This window comes from Geotrypetes seraphini, chromosome 11 (genome assembly GCF_902459505.1).
Source record: "Geotrypetes seraphini chromosome 11, aGeoSer1.1, whole genome shotgun sequence".
NCBI classification, from domain to species: Eukaryota; Metazoa; Chordata; class Amphibia; order Gymnophiona; family Dermophiidae; genus Geotrypetes; species Geotrypetes seraphini.
Window position 1 is genome coordinate 122137953 of NC_047094.1, and position 19272 is coordinate 122157224.

General features: G+C 44.2%; 1 protein-coding gene across 6 annotated transcripts in view; it reads left to right on the top strand.

The window, feature by feature from the left end:
- The first annotated feature begins 1319 nt into the window (after nucleotides 1–1319).
- The window catches only part of SNPH (syntaphilin), a 49106-nt gene continuing 31153 nt past the window's right edge, over nucleotides 1320–19272 (top strand). Inside the window, exon 1 of one of the 6 annotated variants that reach the window (XM_033914292.1) lies at nucleotides 1320–1399. Coding sequence is in view for 2 of the 6 variants with exons in the window: in XM_033914287.1 (XP_033770178.1) it covers nucleotides 1771–1829 (59 nt within the window). In the remaining 4 variants the exon portion in view is untranslated. Of the gene's footprint in view, nucleotides 1400–1430; nucleotides 1646–1758; nucleotides 1879–2332; nucleotides 2411–15157; nucleotides 15177–19272 lie in introns of those variants that run through there. The other 5 variants (XM_033914289.1, XM_033914287.1, XM_033914290.1 and 2 more) reach the window with 5 other exon arrangements.

Genomic DNA, 19272 nt, shown 5'->3' on the forward strand with positions numbered 1-19272 from the left:
CCTTTGTTTTCACTTCTTATTTTAATGTATTTTTTTCCTGGGAACTTATCAGTGTTTTTTTATAATGGGAACAAAAATGGAAGAGAATTAATGTGTGTGGAATGGGGGGGGGGGTAACTAATTTCTTCAGCTAAATAATTCAATCCACTTCAAACAGACATAGGAGAACTCACGCACCATTCACACACCCTCCAACCAAAAACGTCAAAAGAAAAAAACTGTTCGACAACCTCCTAGCCATTCGAGCTGCAACACTTGACCCCCAACTCTACAACCTATTGACCTCGACCACAAACTACAAAACCTTAAAAAAAGAAATAAAAACCCTTCTATTAAAAAAACACATAAAACCAAACTAACATAATCAGAACTGTCCCAAGCCTCACCTGCAACTACTCCATATGTACTTCTGATGTCATGACAATTCAGACATAATTTATGTTATGTTATGTTTGGAATAATGGTTACATAAATGAGGTTCAATAAAAGAAAATTTTCTGTGGGAGCATTTGTTGGAACTTCTGTTATCCTGATTTCTTCTATCTGTGGGCTTTCTTTAGCTAACCTACTTATCTGGGGCTTTCCACTTCTGCAGCTGCCCTTTTCACGGTCCACTTTGCGCTTGCACTCTCTGGGGAGGGGGGGTTGGGTCTGGGCTTGGTGGGGTAGGTGTGTCTGGTAGTTTTGTCTGGGTGGTGGCTGGGTGTTTCTTGGGTGCTTGTTGTGCGGATTGGTGTGTCTGGTGAGCGGTCTGGGTGTTGTTGCTTGTGGGGGTTTTTTTCATTATAAAATATGGCTGAGGGTCTAGTCCGGCTTATTATTCTTGTGGGTTCTGGGGTGGGATTTGTTTGCTTGCCCCAAGTTTTGGCCTTTTGTTGTGTATTGCTATGCCTCTCATTGGCAATTTTCTCTTGGGAGAGGCTTGTTCATGCTTGTTGTTGCTGTTACTCTCATTCTGTGTTCTTTTTGATAATGTATAAGTTTCTGTACAGACCATGGTTGCTTGTCTGGACCTTTTGCCATTCTCAATAAAAATACTTTGAAAAAAAAAAAAGAAAATTTTCACTGCCTGTTTCTATTCTGACCATTTATTCCATTTCATGGTTATTGCAAAAAAAAAAAAAAAAAAAAAAATTTACATGAGGGGGGGGGGGGGGGTGTCAAAAAATGATGGGCCCCGGGTGCCACATACCCTAGGTACGCCACTGATTATAGGTACTGTAAAATATGTTTTTAAAAATTTCCAAACTCTATAAATGATCATGACGTTCAGCTGCAGTAAGATGTACATTACAGGATACTGTAGGGAGAAAATAAACAATCCTAATGTCCCTTTGCGGCTCTGGGACTGCCGATTAAGAGGGGGGAGGACGCGTCCTGTTCCTCTTTCCTGGTTAAGGTGAGTTGCTGAAAAATCCCCTCACAATTCTGCGTCTATGGCTTTAAGGACGCCCGAGCCTGCATTACGCAGGTGCCTGCGAGCAGAGCAGCAGAAGCGCTGCGGGTCCCTGGGATCCTCCAGCAGCGTCATGATGCACAGTCGGCCGGGAGGTAGCTCAAATCCCTGAGCCACGGAGGCTTTCTATAGGCAGGATCAGCTCCCTAAAGGGGAAGCTCCCCCTGTTTTGCAGGGCCAGGAGCCCAGGTAAGTGTCCGATGGACGTCTGCTTCTCCTTGATTCTCTGCTGCAGATGGGTTGCGATGCTACTGCACCAAAGGAACTGAAAAAAGAGGTTCAGCCCCAATTCTCCTCTCCATGTTGCTCTTTCCATGATGGAGTCCGGGGAAATCGCTCACTGCAGGCTGCTCCCCAGCGTGCATGGAGGAAGGTGCGGCTTGATGCCAAGGCCAGAGCTAGAACCTCCTTTTATGCCCGTGGTTGGTTTTTTTTTTGTAAATTATTGTTTTAGCCGAAGTTAATCCTGCTTTATTTAGAGCTGTCGTGTGGCAGGGAATACCCCTATCCCCCATATCCTACAGATTTTCAATTTCAGTTTAAAGACCAGAAACTGTTTAGCTTCACATTTATAAAAGATATGTTGCTTTTGATGTAAAAGGTCCGTTTGAATTAAGATTGGACAAATGTTCCGTTCATTCTAGAAACTCTTTCCGCATGCCTGCGATAAAGGGTACATACAGTATGTTGTGCGCATTAAAATGTACATAGACAGACCGACATGCACACACACACACATGAACACGTCTGTTCTTTTTGTTTTCTTTGTGCTGCTACTGCATTTTTTTGTGAAATGTTTTGAAATTAAATTCCAATAGGTAGTTCTGTGTGCCTGAGGACTTGTCTTAGAATCTAAATTGGTACCTGATGAAGGAGAATAAAGTGACTTGCTCAAGGTCACAAAAGAATGACAACAGGATTTGAACTCTGGCTTTCTCAGTTGTTAGCCCTAAGGTACTCTCATTGGTTTCTGAAATTTTTTGTAATCCTTCAATACATTTTAGACAAACATAGTAACATAGCAAACAGAAAGATTACCGGTAGTTTAGAGAAGGGTTTTCAACCTTGTCCTCAGGACACACCCAGCCAGTCAGGTTTTCAGGATATCTATAGTGAATATGCATGAGATAAATTTGCATTCAAATCCTGAAAACCTGACCGGCTGGGTGTGTCCTGAGCAGGGCAGGATTAATTCGTCGAGGGCCCCTAGGCACACAAGTACACTGGACCCCCCCCTGCTCCGCCCCACCCCACCATGCGACCAGACGGAAACAGGAAGCTGCGTCAGAGGGAAGCTTTGGGCAAGCAGCACCACTTGCACAATTACAGTTCCCGTTGCCTTTCTTACCCACGTTGCTTGCTTGTCTTACTTTACGTCAATGGGGGGGGGGGGGCTGTGTTGCCGATTGGGGTGGGGCCCGTGTTGCCGATCAATGCTGGAGGGGTCCATCGCCGTTTGGAAAAAACAATGTTGATGCCCTCCTTCATCGGGGCCCCCCTGACCATTTCGGGCCCTAGGCACATACCTACTTGTCCTATTGGTTAATCCTGCCATGGTCCTGAGGAATGAGTTGAGAACCCCTGTTTTAGAGCTTTTTAATTGCATTCTCTTCTTTTTTTATGCATTAGCTTCAGGCTCACTTTGATCCTTTATTTATCTATTGCTAATGAATGAAGTTGCCTCCTCCCCCCTGCTTTTTTTAGCGAGTTTCTAGCTCTGTTTCACCATTTGCAATATACGGTATCTCACTGCTGAGAGATACTTCAGAAATGTCTGCTACCTTCTGCTTGTCAGATTTTTCCAGTCTGAAATAAAACAGGTGCTATTAAAATCTCCCTTACTAGTAGCAGATGGCTAGAGGAAAATTCTGCCTGGTTCCAAGTTCTAGAACAAGGAGCTCAGGAAATATTTATTCACAGAAAGGTTGGTAGAAGAATGGAAAGCCCTCCTAGACTGGGCAGTGAAGAATAAAACAGAAGTAGGCTTCAGAAAGATGTGGGATTGATGTGGCATCTGCTGTGCACTTTTTTTTTTTTTTTAATTATTTATGAAACTTTGTCACATTCAGATAAAGGCATGAAATAAGATCAAATATATTAAAGATGAAAAGAAAATATTTAATATTATACGTTAGCCCATAATTGGAGAGTAACAATTACACAAGAATAAAGGAAAAGAAATATATAGCCTTTATAAAGATATGCACAGCAGTTTATAGAACAGCCAGTTAAGGTCCTATTGTTAAGTATTAGAAACTACTGGACTTACTTAACAATCAAAATTCCAGAAGTTGTTTCAGTTCCAGAAACAAATATGTTTTAGACTCAAAAATTACAAAACAACGTGAAGGAAATTAAAAAATGTCCTAAGTAGAGCCAAAACCCTTGGCCTCAAGACCAAAAAGCTTATAACTTGGGTCACTGGTAACACAAGTCAGGAAAAATTATAATTCAGTCATAAATACCCCATCTGGTCATACCCCTGAAGAATTACTTCAGCACCAAGTTATGGTCAGGCTCCAACACAAAAGTGATCACAAGAGTTGACTTCCCTGATATCAGTTCCATAGATGACTTGAGAAATTCAAGTTAAATTCATATGAAAGCATGCCAGCTGTAGGCCTGAGCCTGAGTCTCAAGTTGTGTAGAAAAATCTGCATTGCATTTAGAAAATTGAGAAGACAGTATCTAATAGGACCTGTCCAAGCTCTAAAATGCTTCCCATATTAACTTCATTGTTACCTCTGCTGATAATCCAACACCTCTGGGGTTTTCCAGAAGGCATTGTAGATAACTTCCCTGCTCCGTGGGCAACAACAGAAGCTCCCCAAATAGCTGTCTCAACCAATCCACTTGGCAAGGAAATGGCAGCAGAAGTCCCTCCAGCAGAGACAGCTAAATCAGAGGTGGACACTTCCTGCTGCACCATGTTTCCTGAAGCTGTTGCACTTCTGGACTACAGGGATGGCAGATAAATCTCAGAGCTTAATGACATCCTTTCCAAGCTAAGCTCCATGATGTCCATGAAGCTACCCAAAATTCCAGCCAATGTGCCTGGCTGTCCACAGCCACAATCTTCCAACATTGACTACCTCCCTTTTTGTGGAGCGGGATAACGTTGGCAGTTTTCCAGTCCAGTGGTACTTTTCCCTTGCTTAGGGAAAGATTGAAGAGCACGGCCAACGGCTCTGCCAGGATATCACTCAATTCTCGAAGTACTCTAGGGTGTAGATTGTCCGGGCCCATAGCTTTGTTCACTTTTATTTTTGATAGCTCATGGTAGACTTCGCTTGCAGTAAATTCCATGTCCCGGAATGGGTCTTCCGAACCCCCCTTGTCTGTAGCTGAGGACTGGATCCTGGCGCTTCGCAGGTGAAGACTGAACAGAAGTAGTTGTTGAGTATTTCTGCTTTGTCTGTGTCCGAGTCTGTAAAGTTGCCGTCAGGTTTCTTTAGGCGCCCAATACCGCTTATGTTCTTCTTCCTGTTGCTAACGTATTTAAAAAAGGATTTCTCCCCTTTCTTTACCTGCCTAGCTATGTTTTCTTCCATCCGGAGTTTAGCCTCTCTGACTGTCGTTTTAACTTTTCTGGATTTAGCCATATAAGTTTCTTTAGCTTCCGGTTGCTATGATTGTTTGTAGATAACGAACGCTTTTTATTTTTTGCTTTACCAGTTCTGAGATCTCCGCGGAGAACCACTGTGGTCTGTTTGCTCACGGTTTTTATGTATATATTGGTTGCATCTAGCAGGGTAGATTTCAGGGTTGACCATAGTTTCTCTACATTGTCCGTTGTGCTTTGATTTTGCAGCACTTTGTAGACGTAGTCCCCCATGCTCTGAAATTAAGTCCCTTTTAGTACCTTAGTCGACGTATTTGACCTAGTGGTTCCTTTCTTGAGGTGGAACCACACCATGTTGTGATCACTGGATGCCAAGGTGTCTCCCACCGATACCTCTGTGACACTCAGCATTGGTGAGCAATAGGTCCAGGATTGCCTGATCCCTGGTGGTTCCAATACCATCTGCTTGAGGCATGCTCCTCGCATGGAGGCTAGTATCCTCTTGCTGCCGCTGGTTTTACGGAAGGTTTGTTCCAGTCCACATCGGGCATATTGAAGACTCCCACCAGCACTGTATCCCCACGCAGTGTGATGGTCTCAATGTCTTCCATTAGTTCGTCTGCTTGCTCCTTTTGTCTAGGTGGTCTGTATACAACACCCAGATACATGCATTGGTTATTGCCCCTGGCAAGGTTCACCCAGAGGGACTCTCCCGTATACTTGATGTCTGTGATTTTAGTAACTTTGATGTCTTCTCTAATGTACAGAGCTACCCCTCCTCCTGATTTGCCCTCTCTGTCTCGACGGAGTAAGTTATATCCTGGTATGACCATATCCCATCTGTGGGACTCAGAGAACCATGTTTCTGATATCGCCACTACATCAAGGTCAGTATTTCTCATTTCTGTTTCCAGTTCTAGTATTTTGTTGCCTAAGCTACGGGCATTAGCATACATGGCTGTTCATTCTTTCTTTTTGTGCGGAGTGTTTTCTGAATGAGATAGTTTGTCCCCTTCAGTCTTGCCTTTGTTTTCTGAATGAGATAGTTTGTCCCCTTCAATCTTGCCTTTGTCACCCCTTCTGATGCCTCGGTCTCCTTCAGTGTCCAAGCGATTTCTTCCCCCTGACCTCCTGTCCATGCAAGTTTTCCCCACTGACCCCAAGATGGAGTCTCCATCTCTCCCTTTGTCTCCCACTCTACCGACTTGATTGCTTACCTCAGATACTAAGTCCCTGTCTTTCGCTCTGCCTTCTTCTCTCCCTCTGTCCCCTTTAGTATTTGCGTGATTCCTTACCTCCAAGTTACTTACCCAACTTATATGAGCTTGGGTTCCCTCCCCCGGCTCACTTAGTTTAAAGCCTTCTGGAGCAAGTGAGCCAGGCGTCATCCCAGGACGGTCTTCCCTCTTCTGGTTAGGTGTAGCCCATCAGGCCCCTGCAGTCCTTGAAGTGCCCTTCTATGGTACAGGAAGCCGAAGTTCATCTCCTTGCACCATTCCCTTAGCCACTCGTTAGTCCTCTTGATCCGTTCTTCTCTGGCTCTCCCTTTGTCTCTTTCCGGTAGGATGGAGGAGAAGACCACCTGCGTTTCCATTTGCTTCAGTTTCTCTCCTAGGGCTCTGAAGTCTTCCTGTATCTTCTCCGGGGAGTTCCTGGCGGTGTCATTTGTCTCAATGTGGATGAGGGTCATTGGGTAGTGGTCTTGGGCCTTGATTATTTTTCCTATGCAGGTATTCACATCCCAGATCTTGGCTCCTGGTAGACAGCAGACCTCTCTTGCTTGTAGATCAGGTCTGCATACCGGTCCTTCGGTTCCCCGCAGCATAGAGTCCCCGATGACAACTACTCTGCGCTTCTTGGGGGGGGGGGTACTGATTTGTTGCTTCTTGAGTTGGGGTCGTCTGCCGGGTTTCTAGATTGCACTCCTGGATGACTTCCTGAATGTCCTCCTGAGTTCTGCTGGCGGGTCTTTCTTGTAGGAGCTGAAATCTGTTGCTCAGGGTGATCTGTGGAATTGATGTGAGGTTGCTGTGCTTGCTTGAAGATAATCTAGAGGAGGAGGACCACCGTCTGTGTTTGCTTGCAGATGTGACTAGTTGCCAGGTGTCATTGTCTCTAGTGTCTTCTTGTACCCCAGCCGATACTTCCAATGCTGCGGGCCTGACTTCTTGCCCTTGCTCGGAAACCTGAGATAGTTCTAGGAGGAATCCATCGATGAATGCCTCGCTCTCTCGGATACTTGTTAGCCACTGCACTTCTTCCCTCAGACTTGTCAGTTCCTGTAGGATGTCTCCGTTGAGCTGTTGCTGGGTGTCCTCTTCCATCTGCACAGAGACTGAAGTCTTCAGGTGGGGGTCAGCTTCGGTCTGTACAGAGATCTCTGCCGTCCATCGGGGGGGTCTTCCTCAGTCTGCACGGAGACTGTGGCCTTCATCTGGATCTCTTCGGCAGCTAGGGGGTTTATCTTGATTGTAGTCTTGGTACTTCTCGTCTTCCCTGCCATTCTTGGTCTTTTTTTTTTTTATACTTGGGTTTGTATTTCGGTTGTTGGTGTGAGTTGGTTGGTTCTCCTGCTTGTGTTGGTTGTTGTTTTTCCTGCTGGGTGGTGGTTAGTCCATTCGCTGTGTGCTCGCTATGCGTTAGCTAGCTATGTGATATCTGATGCTGAATCACCGGAGTATTGCACTACCGGCAAGTGATTTGTCGCGCAGTAGCTAGGTATACTTCTAGCTATACGTTTGGTCTTAGCACTAGCTTGGTTTGTGCAGTATACTTTTGGCCTTAACACTGGCTAGATTTGTCATGCAGTATCTAGTTAAACGTATCGTGCAGTAACGTTCTGATAAATGCAGTATCTAGTTAAACGTATCGTGCAGTAACGTTCTGATAAATGGTAACTTTTTGTTCAACAATAGGTTTTACAATAGGCTGTACTTTCTGATTAATACTGAATTAAGCTGAAGGCCATTGATAAAGGGGGTTGAATGAAAGGAAACTTTGTAAAAGAATATTGTACTACCAACTTGTCCAGTCCCGATATTATATTGCAATGCTAGATCATGCAACAAGACTCGAGTATTAAATGATTTACTAGGGGATTTTGATCCTGGATTCTTGTGTATTACTGAATCTTGGATTGCAAAAGATGATTTATTTACACAAAATGAACTCTGTTCCCATGGTTACCAAGGCATTTTCTCTTCCAGAAATTGCCGGAAAGGAGGCGGACTGGCACTTCTCTATAAATCATTTTTTGATATACAGCTTCTCGAAAATGGTAGTGATACATCATTAGAATATATGCTAGCTACTGTCAACCATTACATTAGTGACTTCTATTCCGCCAGTGCCTTGCAGTTCTAGGCGGATTACAAAAGAAGATAACTGGACATTTCCAGGAAAATTACAATTTAGGGAGCTGTTTACATGATTGAGACTTTGAAGAGAAAATTACAAGAGTGGTAGAGACTTTGAGGGAAATTTACAAGAGAGGGGATGGACAAGGGGATGAGTTTTGATATCTAGATAAATTTTTTGAATAGCAGGGTTTTGATTTCTTTTCGAAATGATTTGAAGTCGCTTGTTCTTGTCAGCATGTTGGAGATGGAGTGGTCAAGTTTTGCTGCTTGCGTCACTAGTAGGTTGTCATACATCTTGCGCTGAGTACCTTTGAATGGGGGGTAGGTAAATGGGGTCTGAGTTCTCCTTTGTCTAGTTAAATGGTTCCAATTTAGGCGATTGTTTAGGTAAGTGGGGGCAGTGCCATTTATTACTTTGAATAGTAGACAGTATAATTTGAATTGAATTCATGCTTGTATAGGTAGCCAGTGTGAGTCTAGGTAGGCAGTGGTGATGTGGTCAAATTTGGTTAGTGAATAGATCAATCTGAGGGCTGTGTTTTGTACAGTCTGTAATTGTTTTATCATGTTTGCGGGCATGGTAGGTAGAGGATGTTGCAATAGTCCACTAGACCTAGGACTAGGGATTGGACTATCTATATAATAAAACCCTAGCCACGCATGCGCACTCTTAACTGCGTACTTCCATGATCCGTATGTAGGTCTGTGGCCGCAGGAGTGTGCATGCGCGAGTCCCCAGCCTTCTTCCCAGCACCTACCCACACTCGCCGATAGGACTGGCCGCCAGCACTGGACTCCCTGCTCTCCCCAATATTCAGCTCCTCTCACCAACGGCGGAGAAGGCTTCCGACGCTGGCGTGGATCGAGAGGAGCCGCGGCAACACCTCGCAGGGCAGAAAGGGAAGCGCCGAAAAAACACTCCAGCCTCTACGTTCTTTGCGGTCCCGACTCCAAAACTGCCGATTCCAGCAGCATGTGCAGCACTCTACACATACTGCTTCGGGGCCTTCTACTGCCCTGATTTGCTTTGCCGCGTCTTTGATGATGTCATCATGGACGTGCCAGAGTAAATCAGGGCAGTAGAAGGCCCCGAAGCAGCGTGTGTAGAGTGCTGCACACGCTGCTGGAATCAGCAGGTTTGTCGGGATCGCGGGAAGGGGGGGTAAGGGAAACGCTACTGCTGCACAGAGAAGTGGTGTGGGGGGAGGGAATGCTGCTGCTGCACAGGGAAGTGGGGGGGGGATCGAAATGCTGCTGTACAGGGAAGTAGGGTGGGTGAAATGCTGCTGCACAGGGACATGGAGGGAGAGGGAATGCTGCTGTGGCTGCTGCACAGGGAAGTGGGAGGGGAAAGAAAGACAGACAGCTAGCACCCGTTAATGTAACGGGCTAAAATACTAGTGAGCCTATATTGCTCTTTGTCGAAGAATTTTCTTATTTTTCGTAGATTGCGCATGATTAAAAAGACTTTCTGGGTAGTCTTGCTGATTTGGACCTGCATTGTGCAGCATCTATCTATCATCACTCCTAGAAGTTTAAGAGCGGACTGTATAGGGTATTTGGTGGCATTTATTTCTAATTCTGTAATGGATGGGGTTTTGGCCTTTTCAAGCAGTAGAAATTTTGTTTTGTCCGAGTTCAGCTTCAATTTGTGGTCTATCATCCATTTTTCCACTGCTTCTAGTGTTTTTTTTCAGTTTTTCTGTTGAAGTGTGATCAGGTGAGTCGAAGGGGAGAAGAATGGTGATGTCGTCTGCATAGCTGAATAATGTTACCTCTAGGTTATCTAGAGTGGTCCCAAGGGAGGATATAAAGAGGTTTAAGAGCATTGGCGACAGTGGTGACCCTTGTGGTACTCCATAAGAGTTAGACCAGGGGTCTGATTTAAGATCGTTTGTCTTTACTCTGTATGTTCTTGATTTAAGGAATCCTTGGAACCAGTTGTACACACTGCCTGAGATCCCTATGGCTTCTAGTATCTGTAGTAGTATGGTGTGGTCTACCAAGTCAAATGCAGCAGAGAGATCAAGTTGAATTATCAACATCCTTCTGCCTTTGCTAAGGTGCTGTCGGGCTGTGTCTAGTAGAGTTACTAGTAGTAACTCCATGCTATGGTTGGTTCTGAACCCTGATTGTGAGTGGTGAAGTAGGTTGTGGTCTTCCAGGTAGTTAGTGAGGTATTGTGCAACTAGTCCTATTAGTTTAACGTGTATTGAAGCGATGGGTCTGTAGTTGGAGGGGATATCTATTGGGACTTTGTGATCTTTCACAATTGGGGTGATTATGATCTCACCTAGGTCCTGTGGGAATTGACCTTCCGTGAGCGTAGTTTGTACCCATTGCATGAGGGGAGCTCTAAATTTGGGGGAGGCATTTGTTATCAGATATGTGGGACAGTTGTTCAGGTCGCATGATGCTTGGCTGTATTTTTTGTAGAGTCGGTTTATATCAAGCCATTGTATTGCTGGGAAGTCGGTCCTTGAAGGACCTTCTAGATGAGTTCGACCCTGGATTCCTGTGCATCACGGAATCATGGATCGCCAAAGATGATCTTTTTACACAAAACGAACTCCTCCACCATGGTTATCAAGGCCTCTTCTCCCCCAGATCCAACCGAAAAGGAGGTGGACTGGCACTGCTCTACAAATCTTTCTTTGACGTCCAGCTCCTCGAGAAGGGTACTCATGCCTCTCTAGAATATATGCTTGTCTCTGTCAATGATGAACTCCGCACTCACCCATTGGGCATCTTATTACTATACTGCCCACCCACCGCTTGGAACAACTCCTCCAGTCTCATCTTTGAGGCTATTACAAATGCCTTTCTTAAATTTCAAAGACTACTGATTGTTGGTGATATTAATCTCCACCTTGATGACACCAACAGCAAGGATACGATCGAATTTAACAACTTCCTTACCTCTCTAGGTTTCCCCTCACTTACCTCTTCTCCAACCCATGAAAAAGGACATACACTAGACCACCACTTTCCTCGACCTTACTGCCTTCAAAACTTCAACCGATGACACCCGTTGGGAACAAGTCCCTTGGTCTGACCACTTTTTAGTATAGATGCTAAGACCATATTTGGTAACAGGATACATAAAAGCAGCTAGAAAGAGATAGCAAACATAAGGGGGGGGTTTAGTGGGAAGTTTCCATAACTATGGCATATAATGCTGTCTTTTTGTCTAAGTTCTAGCAAATGTTTCTTATCTAAGTCCTGACTCACAATAAGCAAAATCACTCAGCTAAAACACAGGATGTGGGGTTCATAACATGAGGAGGATATGACCTTGGCAAACCAAGTCTGCTACAGAACAGGTTGTAAGATACAGAGCTCAGAACACAAAAAGAAAAGACCTTGTAGCTTCTTGGCAAATGCAAACTGTTTGCAGCAGTCTTCATATGTAACAAAATCAGGAATAGAATAAACTTGCAAGAAGTATATGCCCCTTCAGGGGGGATGATATATGTATTTGTCATATAATATAATTTGATAGAATTTAAGTGCTGTTAAAGTGTAAAAACATAGTAACATAGTAGATGACGGCAGATAGACCCGAATGGTCCATCCAGTCTGCCCAACCTGATTCAATTTAAATTTTTTAAATTTTTTCTTCTTAGCTATTTCTGGGCAAGAATCCAAAGCTCTACTCAGTACTGTGCTTGGGTTCCAACTGCCGAAATCGCCATTAAAACCTACTCCATCCCATCTAAACCCTCCCAGCCATTGAAGCCCTCTCCAACCCATTCTCCCCCAAAAGGCCATATACAGACACAAACCGTGCAAGTCTGCCAAGTACTAGTCTTTGTTCAATATTTAATATTATTTTCTGATTCTAGATCCTCTGTGTTCATCCCACGCTTCTTTGAACTCAGTCACCGTTTTCCTCTCCACCACCTCACTTGGGAGCGCATTCCAGGCATCCACCACCCTCTCCGTAAAATAGAATTTCCTAACATTGCCCCTGAATCTACCACCCCTCAACCTCAAATTATGTCCTCTGGTTTTACCATTTTCCTTTCTCTGGAAAAGATTTTGTTCTACGTTAATACCCTTCAAGTATTTGAACGTCTGAATCATATCTCCCCTGTCCCTCCTTTCCTCTAGGGTATACATATTCAGGGCTTCCAGTCTCTCCTCATACGTCTTCTTGCGCAAGCCTCCTATCATTTTCGTCGCCCTCCTCTGGACCGCCTCAAGTCTTCTTACGTCCTTCGCCAGATACGGTCTCCAAAACTGAACACAATACTCCAAGTGGGCCTTACCAATGACCTGTACAGGGGCATCAACACCTTCTTCCTTCTACTGGCTACACCTCTCTTTATACAGCCCAGCATCCTTGTGGCTGCCTTGTAACACTGTTTTTTTGCCTTTAGATTTTTGGACACTATCACCCCAAGGTCCCTCTCCACATCTGTGCTTATCAGCTTTTCACCTCCCAGCATATACGGTTCTTTCCGATTATTAATCCCCAAATGCATTACTCTGTCTGTATAATATGTTGCACTTATTTTTGGCTTTAAAATAAAGATATATATAAAAAAAAGAAGATGCCATGGCGGGCGGTGATGGCATCTTATAGTCTGGCATGTTTGACTTGCTTTTAGCTGCTTTAGGGATTTTTGCCGGCATACCTTGCTTCCGAGGTCCCAAAAGTGCACCACCCGAAGTGGTCTGTTGCCTGCACCAGAGGAGCCTGATCTGTCTGTGCTAGAAAGGGGAAATATTAACTGGTTTTCATTTGCTGGCTGCGGAGCCTAGCAAAGCATGTCTTAAGAACATAAGAATTGCCGCTTCTGAGTCAGAGCAGTGGTCCATCGTGCCCAGCAGTCCGCTCCCACGGCAGCCCTAACTGAGTCCAGCCCTTCCTGCATACATTCTGGTTTAGGAGGAACTTGTCTAACTTTGTCTTGAAACCTTGGAGGGTGTTTTCCCCTATAACAGCCTCCGGAAGAGCGTTCCAGTTTTCCATTACCCTCTGGGTGAAGAAGAACTTCCTTACGTTCGTACAGAATCTATCCACTTTTAACTTTAAAGAGTATCCTCTCGTTCTCCCTACCTTGGAAAGGGTTAACAACCTATCTTTATCCACTAAGTCTATTCCCTTCATTATCTTCAATGTTTCAATCATGTCCTCTCTCAGTCTCCTCTTTTCAAGGGAGAAGAGGCCCAGTTTCTCTAATCTCTCACTGTACGACAACTCCTCCAGCCCCTTAACCATTTTAGTTGCTCTTCTCTGGACCCTATTATTACTAATTTCCAATTTATCTTTAAGATCCAGCAGGGACTGGAGGGTGGCTAATGTAATGCTAATATTTAAAAGCAGTGAATGAACATGTGGATAAAGGTGAACTGGTTGATATTGTGTAACATGTTAGAAAAATACTGTTACAGATATGAAAAAACCTACTAATCTTAGGCTTGCAGTGGTAAAAGCCTTCCTGTTAAAGTACTCTGCTCTCCCCTTGCAACAGCGGTTCGAGAAAATCTCACTACAAATCAGCACACACCTTGAAGAAGCCTAGTCAGTGAAATGGGTCCCATCGGCTCTTTTGCTGTTGAGGGGAGAGCATCTCAAAAAAGATATAGTGGAATTAGAAAAGGTAAAGAGAAGGGCAAAGAAAATGATCAAAGGAATGGGATGACTTCCCTATGAGGAAAGGCTAAAGTGGCTAAGGCTCTTCAGCCTGAAGAAGAGATAGCTCAGGAGAGATATGATGGAGGTCTAAACCATCTCTGTCCCCTTCAATCTGTTCAGAACTCTTCTGCACACCTCATATTCTGTCATTGTCACTATGCCCACATTACTTCTTCATTGGCTCCCTATCCATTTCCGCATACAGTTAAAACTCCTCTCACTGACCTATAAGTGTATTCACTCCACAGCTCCTCAGTATCACTCCTCTCTCATCTCTCCCCAACTCCTCCCTCCAGGCACAGGCACTCCGCTCATCAGATAAGCCTCTCTTTTCTGTACCCTTCTCCTCTACAGCCAACTCTGGACTCTGTCCCTTCTACCTTACTGCACTGTATGCCTGGAACAAACTGCCTGACTTGACACGTCAGGCTTCATCTCTGTCGATATTCAAATCCAGACTCAAAGTGCACTTTTTTGAAAATGCTTTCAATTTCAAACTCCAACCCACTTCTAATCACCAATATCATTCCCTCTGTAATTTCCCCATCAGCACAGTGTACCGATGCACCTTCTTGTCTAGTTTGTCTGTTTTGACTAGATTGTTTTGATGTACAGCTCTCGTATTTCTAGTAGTGTTATAGAAATGATTAATAGTAGGTCTTTAAAATATTGAATGGAGTGGGTAGATGTTTACTCTTTCCAAAAATGCTAGGACCAGTAGGCATATAATGAAGCTACTAAGTAATAATAATAATAATAACTTTATTCTTATATACCGCCAACAATCTTGCGACTTCTAGGCGGTTTACAATAAAGAGAAACTGTAAATACAATAAAGAGAAACTGTACATACAACGAATTAAAGAGTATAGCAGTATACATCTGATAATACCAACAAGTAGTAGTGATTGTTGCAGTTTTCCGGGTTTTGCCGCATCTGGCTAGGTAGAACTTGGGTAGGTGGAATCGACATTTCAGCCATCATGCTGTGGCCTTCTTCAGGGTATGCTGTGAGGTCTGCTGTTTATTTTTATATGTTTGAGGACTCACAATATATTACATTACATTACAGATTTCTATTCTGCCATTACCTTTCGGTTCAAAGCGGATTACAAAAAGAGTTATGGAAGAAGGATTACAAAGTTAGAAGGGAAGGTAAGAAGGGGTATTCATGGTATTAAGCTTTATTAAGGGATTTCTTGAAGAGTATAGTTTTTATTTCCTTTCTGAACATCTTGTAGTCTGGGGTAGTTATCAATAGGTTGGAGATTTGGTTATCTATTTTTGCAGCTTGAGTGGCTAGTAGGCCGTCGTATAGTTTTTTCCATTTTCTTTGATTGGGGGGGTAAGTGTGTGTGTTTTTCTATGCCTGGTAAAGGTAGTTTGGATGAGGCAGTCGCTCAGGTAGATTGGGCTGTCTCCATTTATAGTTTTAAATAGTATACAATAGAATTTAAATTGTATTCTTTCCTGGATTGGAAGCCAATGTCAGTTGATGAAAGCCTCAGTAATGTGGTCATGTTTCTTCAGTGAGTAGACGAGTCTCAGAGCTGTATTCTGAATTGTCTGTAATTGTTTAATCATTATTGCAGGGCAGGGGAGGTAGAGGATGTTGCAGTAGTCTAGGATACTTAGGATTAGAGATTGTACTAGGAGCTGAAATAATGTTTTTATCGAAGAATTTTCGGACTTGTCTAAGGTTTCTCATTACTGCGAAAGATTTCTGTATTGTTTTGTTTATTTGTGGTTGCATGGTGCAGCCTTTGTCAATAGTCATACCTAGTAGTTTTAGGGTGGTTTGCAAAGGGTAATTGATAGAGTTGATTTCTAAGTTGGTTATGGTTGGGATTTTGTTATTTTCTAGGAGGATGAATTTAGTTTTGTCTGTGTTGAGTTTCAGTTTGTGGTCTTCCATCCAAGTCGTAACTGTAACTAGAGTTCAGTGTAGTGTGTCTATCATTAAGAGCTTTGGTTGGTCAAAAGGAATGAGGATGGTGATGTCATCAGCATAGCTATAAGAGGTTAGGCCTTGTTTGTTCAGGTAAACGCCAAGAGAGGCCATATATAGGTTGAAGAGAGTAGGGGACAGTGGGGATCCTTGTGGAACGCCGCAGGGGTTGGATCAAGGTTTGGATTTTTCTTTGTCTAATTTTACTTTGTATGTTCTGGATTTTAAGAAACCTTCAAACCAGGAGTATACTTTATCTGAGATGCCTATTGAGTCCAAGATTTGCAGTAGGATGTTATAGTCTACCAAGTCAAATGCCGGCGTCAGGTCCAATTTTATGAGCAGCATTTTTTTTCCAATGCTGAGGTGTTGTCTTGCTGTGTCGATAAGGGAGCATAGTAGTGTCTCTGTGCTGAAGTTAGTTCTGAAGCCAGATTGCGTGGGATGGAGTAAGTTATTGTCCTCGAGATAGCTGATGAGGAGTTTGGCTACTAATCCTTCTGTTAGTTTGATAAATAGAGGTATTGAGGCGATTGGTCTGTAGTTGGATGGGTGATCTATTGGTCCTTTTGGGTCTTTTAGGATTGGGGTGATGATGATTTCGCTGAGGTCAGTTGGGAAAATGCCGTCTGAGCATGGTTTGTATCCAGTGTAGGAGTAAGGTACGGAACTTAGTGCTCGCTGATGACAGGAGATATGGCGGGCAGTAGTTCACAGGATGTGTAGCTTTACTTATTGTAGAGTTTGTTGAATTCGGTCCAATGTATCTTAGGGAATTGGGACCAGGGTCTGTCTGCAGCATAAGATTCATTTTCTGTGGGAAGTATTGTGACTTCAATTAGGTGGGCTAGGTTACTATTGAGGGTAGCTCTGGTGTTTGTAATTTTATTCTTGAAGTGTTCTGCTAGGAGGGAGGCTGAAGGGGAGGGGTTATTGTTAGTGGTCAAATAGGGTATGGTGTTAGTTAGATCTTTTAATATTAGTTTTTTGGTGTCTTGGGTTTCCGTGCCTATTAGGTTAGTGTAATGTTTTTTCCTCTTTTCTTTTAGTAGAAGCTTGTATTTGTTAATTTTTTTTCAGGCGGTTTTCGTGTGATCTAGGTTGTTTTTTCTCCATTTTCTTTCCAGATGTCTACATTGTCTCTTAAGTAGGAGTAATTTGTCGTCGAACCATTGGTCTGATCGTCTGCAGGTTCTGGTTTTGGTTCGTAGTGGGACTTTTTCATCAAGGATGTTATTGCTCAAATTGCCCCAGTGTGAAATGAAGTCTTTGGGGTTGTCTTCTTGGATTGTTTCATCTACTTTTGACCAGAATGTGGAGGGTTCGATGCGTTTGCGTGATGTGTAGGTTACTATTTTGGAAATTGGGTTGGTTTTGTTTTTGGTCCAGTTGATGTTGAAGGTGTAAGTGTAGTGGTCTGACCAGAGGGATGGGGACCAGGTTCCGTTAGACGTTTGAATTTCTGAAGTAGATGATTGATGGGTCATGAAGGCTGCAATGTCAAGTTGGTGACCTATCTCATGGGTAGTTTGTGGATTTAAAATTTGGAAGGATAAGGCATTGAGGAAAGAAAGGAGGTTGTCTACTGGCTTGGATGAATGGTCTTCAAGATGAAGGTTTAGATCTCCTAGGATAAGGTTGTGTGCTGCTGTTAGTGAATTTTGGTATATGAAGTTTTCAAATTCAGATCAAACCATGGTCCAGTTTCCCGGTGTTATATAGCAGAGCATGCAGTTTAGTGCGTTTTTTAGTGTGGTGGATGAGATTTGACATGCTAGAAGGTCCATGTAAGGGGTGGATGTTTTTTCCAATATGTTTAGGGTTAGGGAGTCTTTGATTAAAATTGCTAATCCACCTCCTCTTTTTTTCTCTCTGCAGGTCACTGTAATTTTGTATCCCTGAGGGCAGACTTCCGTAATTCTTGGGTCTGAGTCCGATGTTAGCCAGGTTTCTGTGAGGAAGAGGCAGTCTAGGTTTTCGTTTTTTATCCAGTTTTTTATAAGTTCTGTTTTTGGGCCTAGGGCTCTGATGTTTAAGTAGTGCGGCACATTTAAGGGTGGTGGTTTCTGTTTGGTAGTTGTGATTCATTTTAGGGTAGATGAGTGAATGTGGATTGTGGTGAGGTTTGGTCTTGGGTTGTGTTGCTCTTCTTCCCCATGCTGGTGTTATGGGGTGTTGAACGCTTGTTTGGTGGTTAGAGTTTCCGTCTGTTGGGACTCTCCTGTAAGGTGATGGGTTTTGTTTGCAATTGAGCTAGTGGGAATGTTGGGTAGGTTGTTTGCTTCTACCTTATAACTATAGATGAGAAGGATTATTAATAGGATGATCTGGGTGTTTGTTTGTAGAATTAGCTTCATTATGAAGGTGGGGGCAGATGATAGAGTCTGTGTGGTTTTCAGTGGTTAGGTAGTTGATTGTGTATTGTGTCTGCCCTTGTGTGCTCCCGGTCCGTGGAGGGAGTTGTTGAAAATTCATACCGCGAGGGCTGTTGGGGGGCGGAGTTCGTCTCCCACGCCAGCTCCAACTCCCTCCCTTGCGGCTGTCGCTGATGAAGTCAGCTTGGGCAGCTCCCGATAGCAATGGAGCTGCCCTGGTGGTGAAAATGTTTGGAAAGTCATGCCGCAAGGGCTGTTGGGGGGCAGAGTTCGTCTCCCACGCCGGCTCCAACTCCCTCCCTTGCGGCTGTCGCCGATGAAGTCAGCTTGGGCAGCTCCCGATAGCAATGGAGCTGCCCTGGTGGTGAAAATCTTTGGAAAGCCGCACCGCAAGGGCTTTTTGGGGGCGGAGTTCGTCTCCCACGCTGGCTCCAACTCCCTCCCTTGTGGCTGCCGCCGTTGAGGTTAGCTGGGGCAGCTCCCGATAGCAATGGAGCTGCTCTGGTGGTGAAAATCTTAGCTGGCTGTTGATAATGGTAGTAGTAGGCAGGAGGGCGGTAGCAGGTGGTCAGCTCTAGCTGCTGCGGGATTAGGGTACCTGGGTCGCTTCTGGGGGGCTGAACATGCTCACACGCCTGGCCTAGTAAGGAGGAAGGCGGCTTGCAAACCCTGAAGTTGTTGGACTCGGCGTGGGGCGCTGGAGCGGGTGGGGAGCAGGTGGCAGACCGACTGCCCTGCAGAGGAACTTAGGTAAAAACCTTAGTAGGTCGCTGTTGTTGGTGGGAGTAGGCAGGCAGGTAGGAACTGGTGGTCGGCTCTGGCTGCTGTGATTGTAAGGGTTCCCAGCCGCTTCTGGGGGACGAAATACGCTGCGAGGTGGTAGCTATCTGGTCTGTAGCAGGTCAGTCGGCTTCCCGGCAGTCGCTTT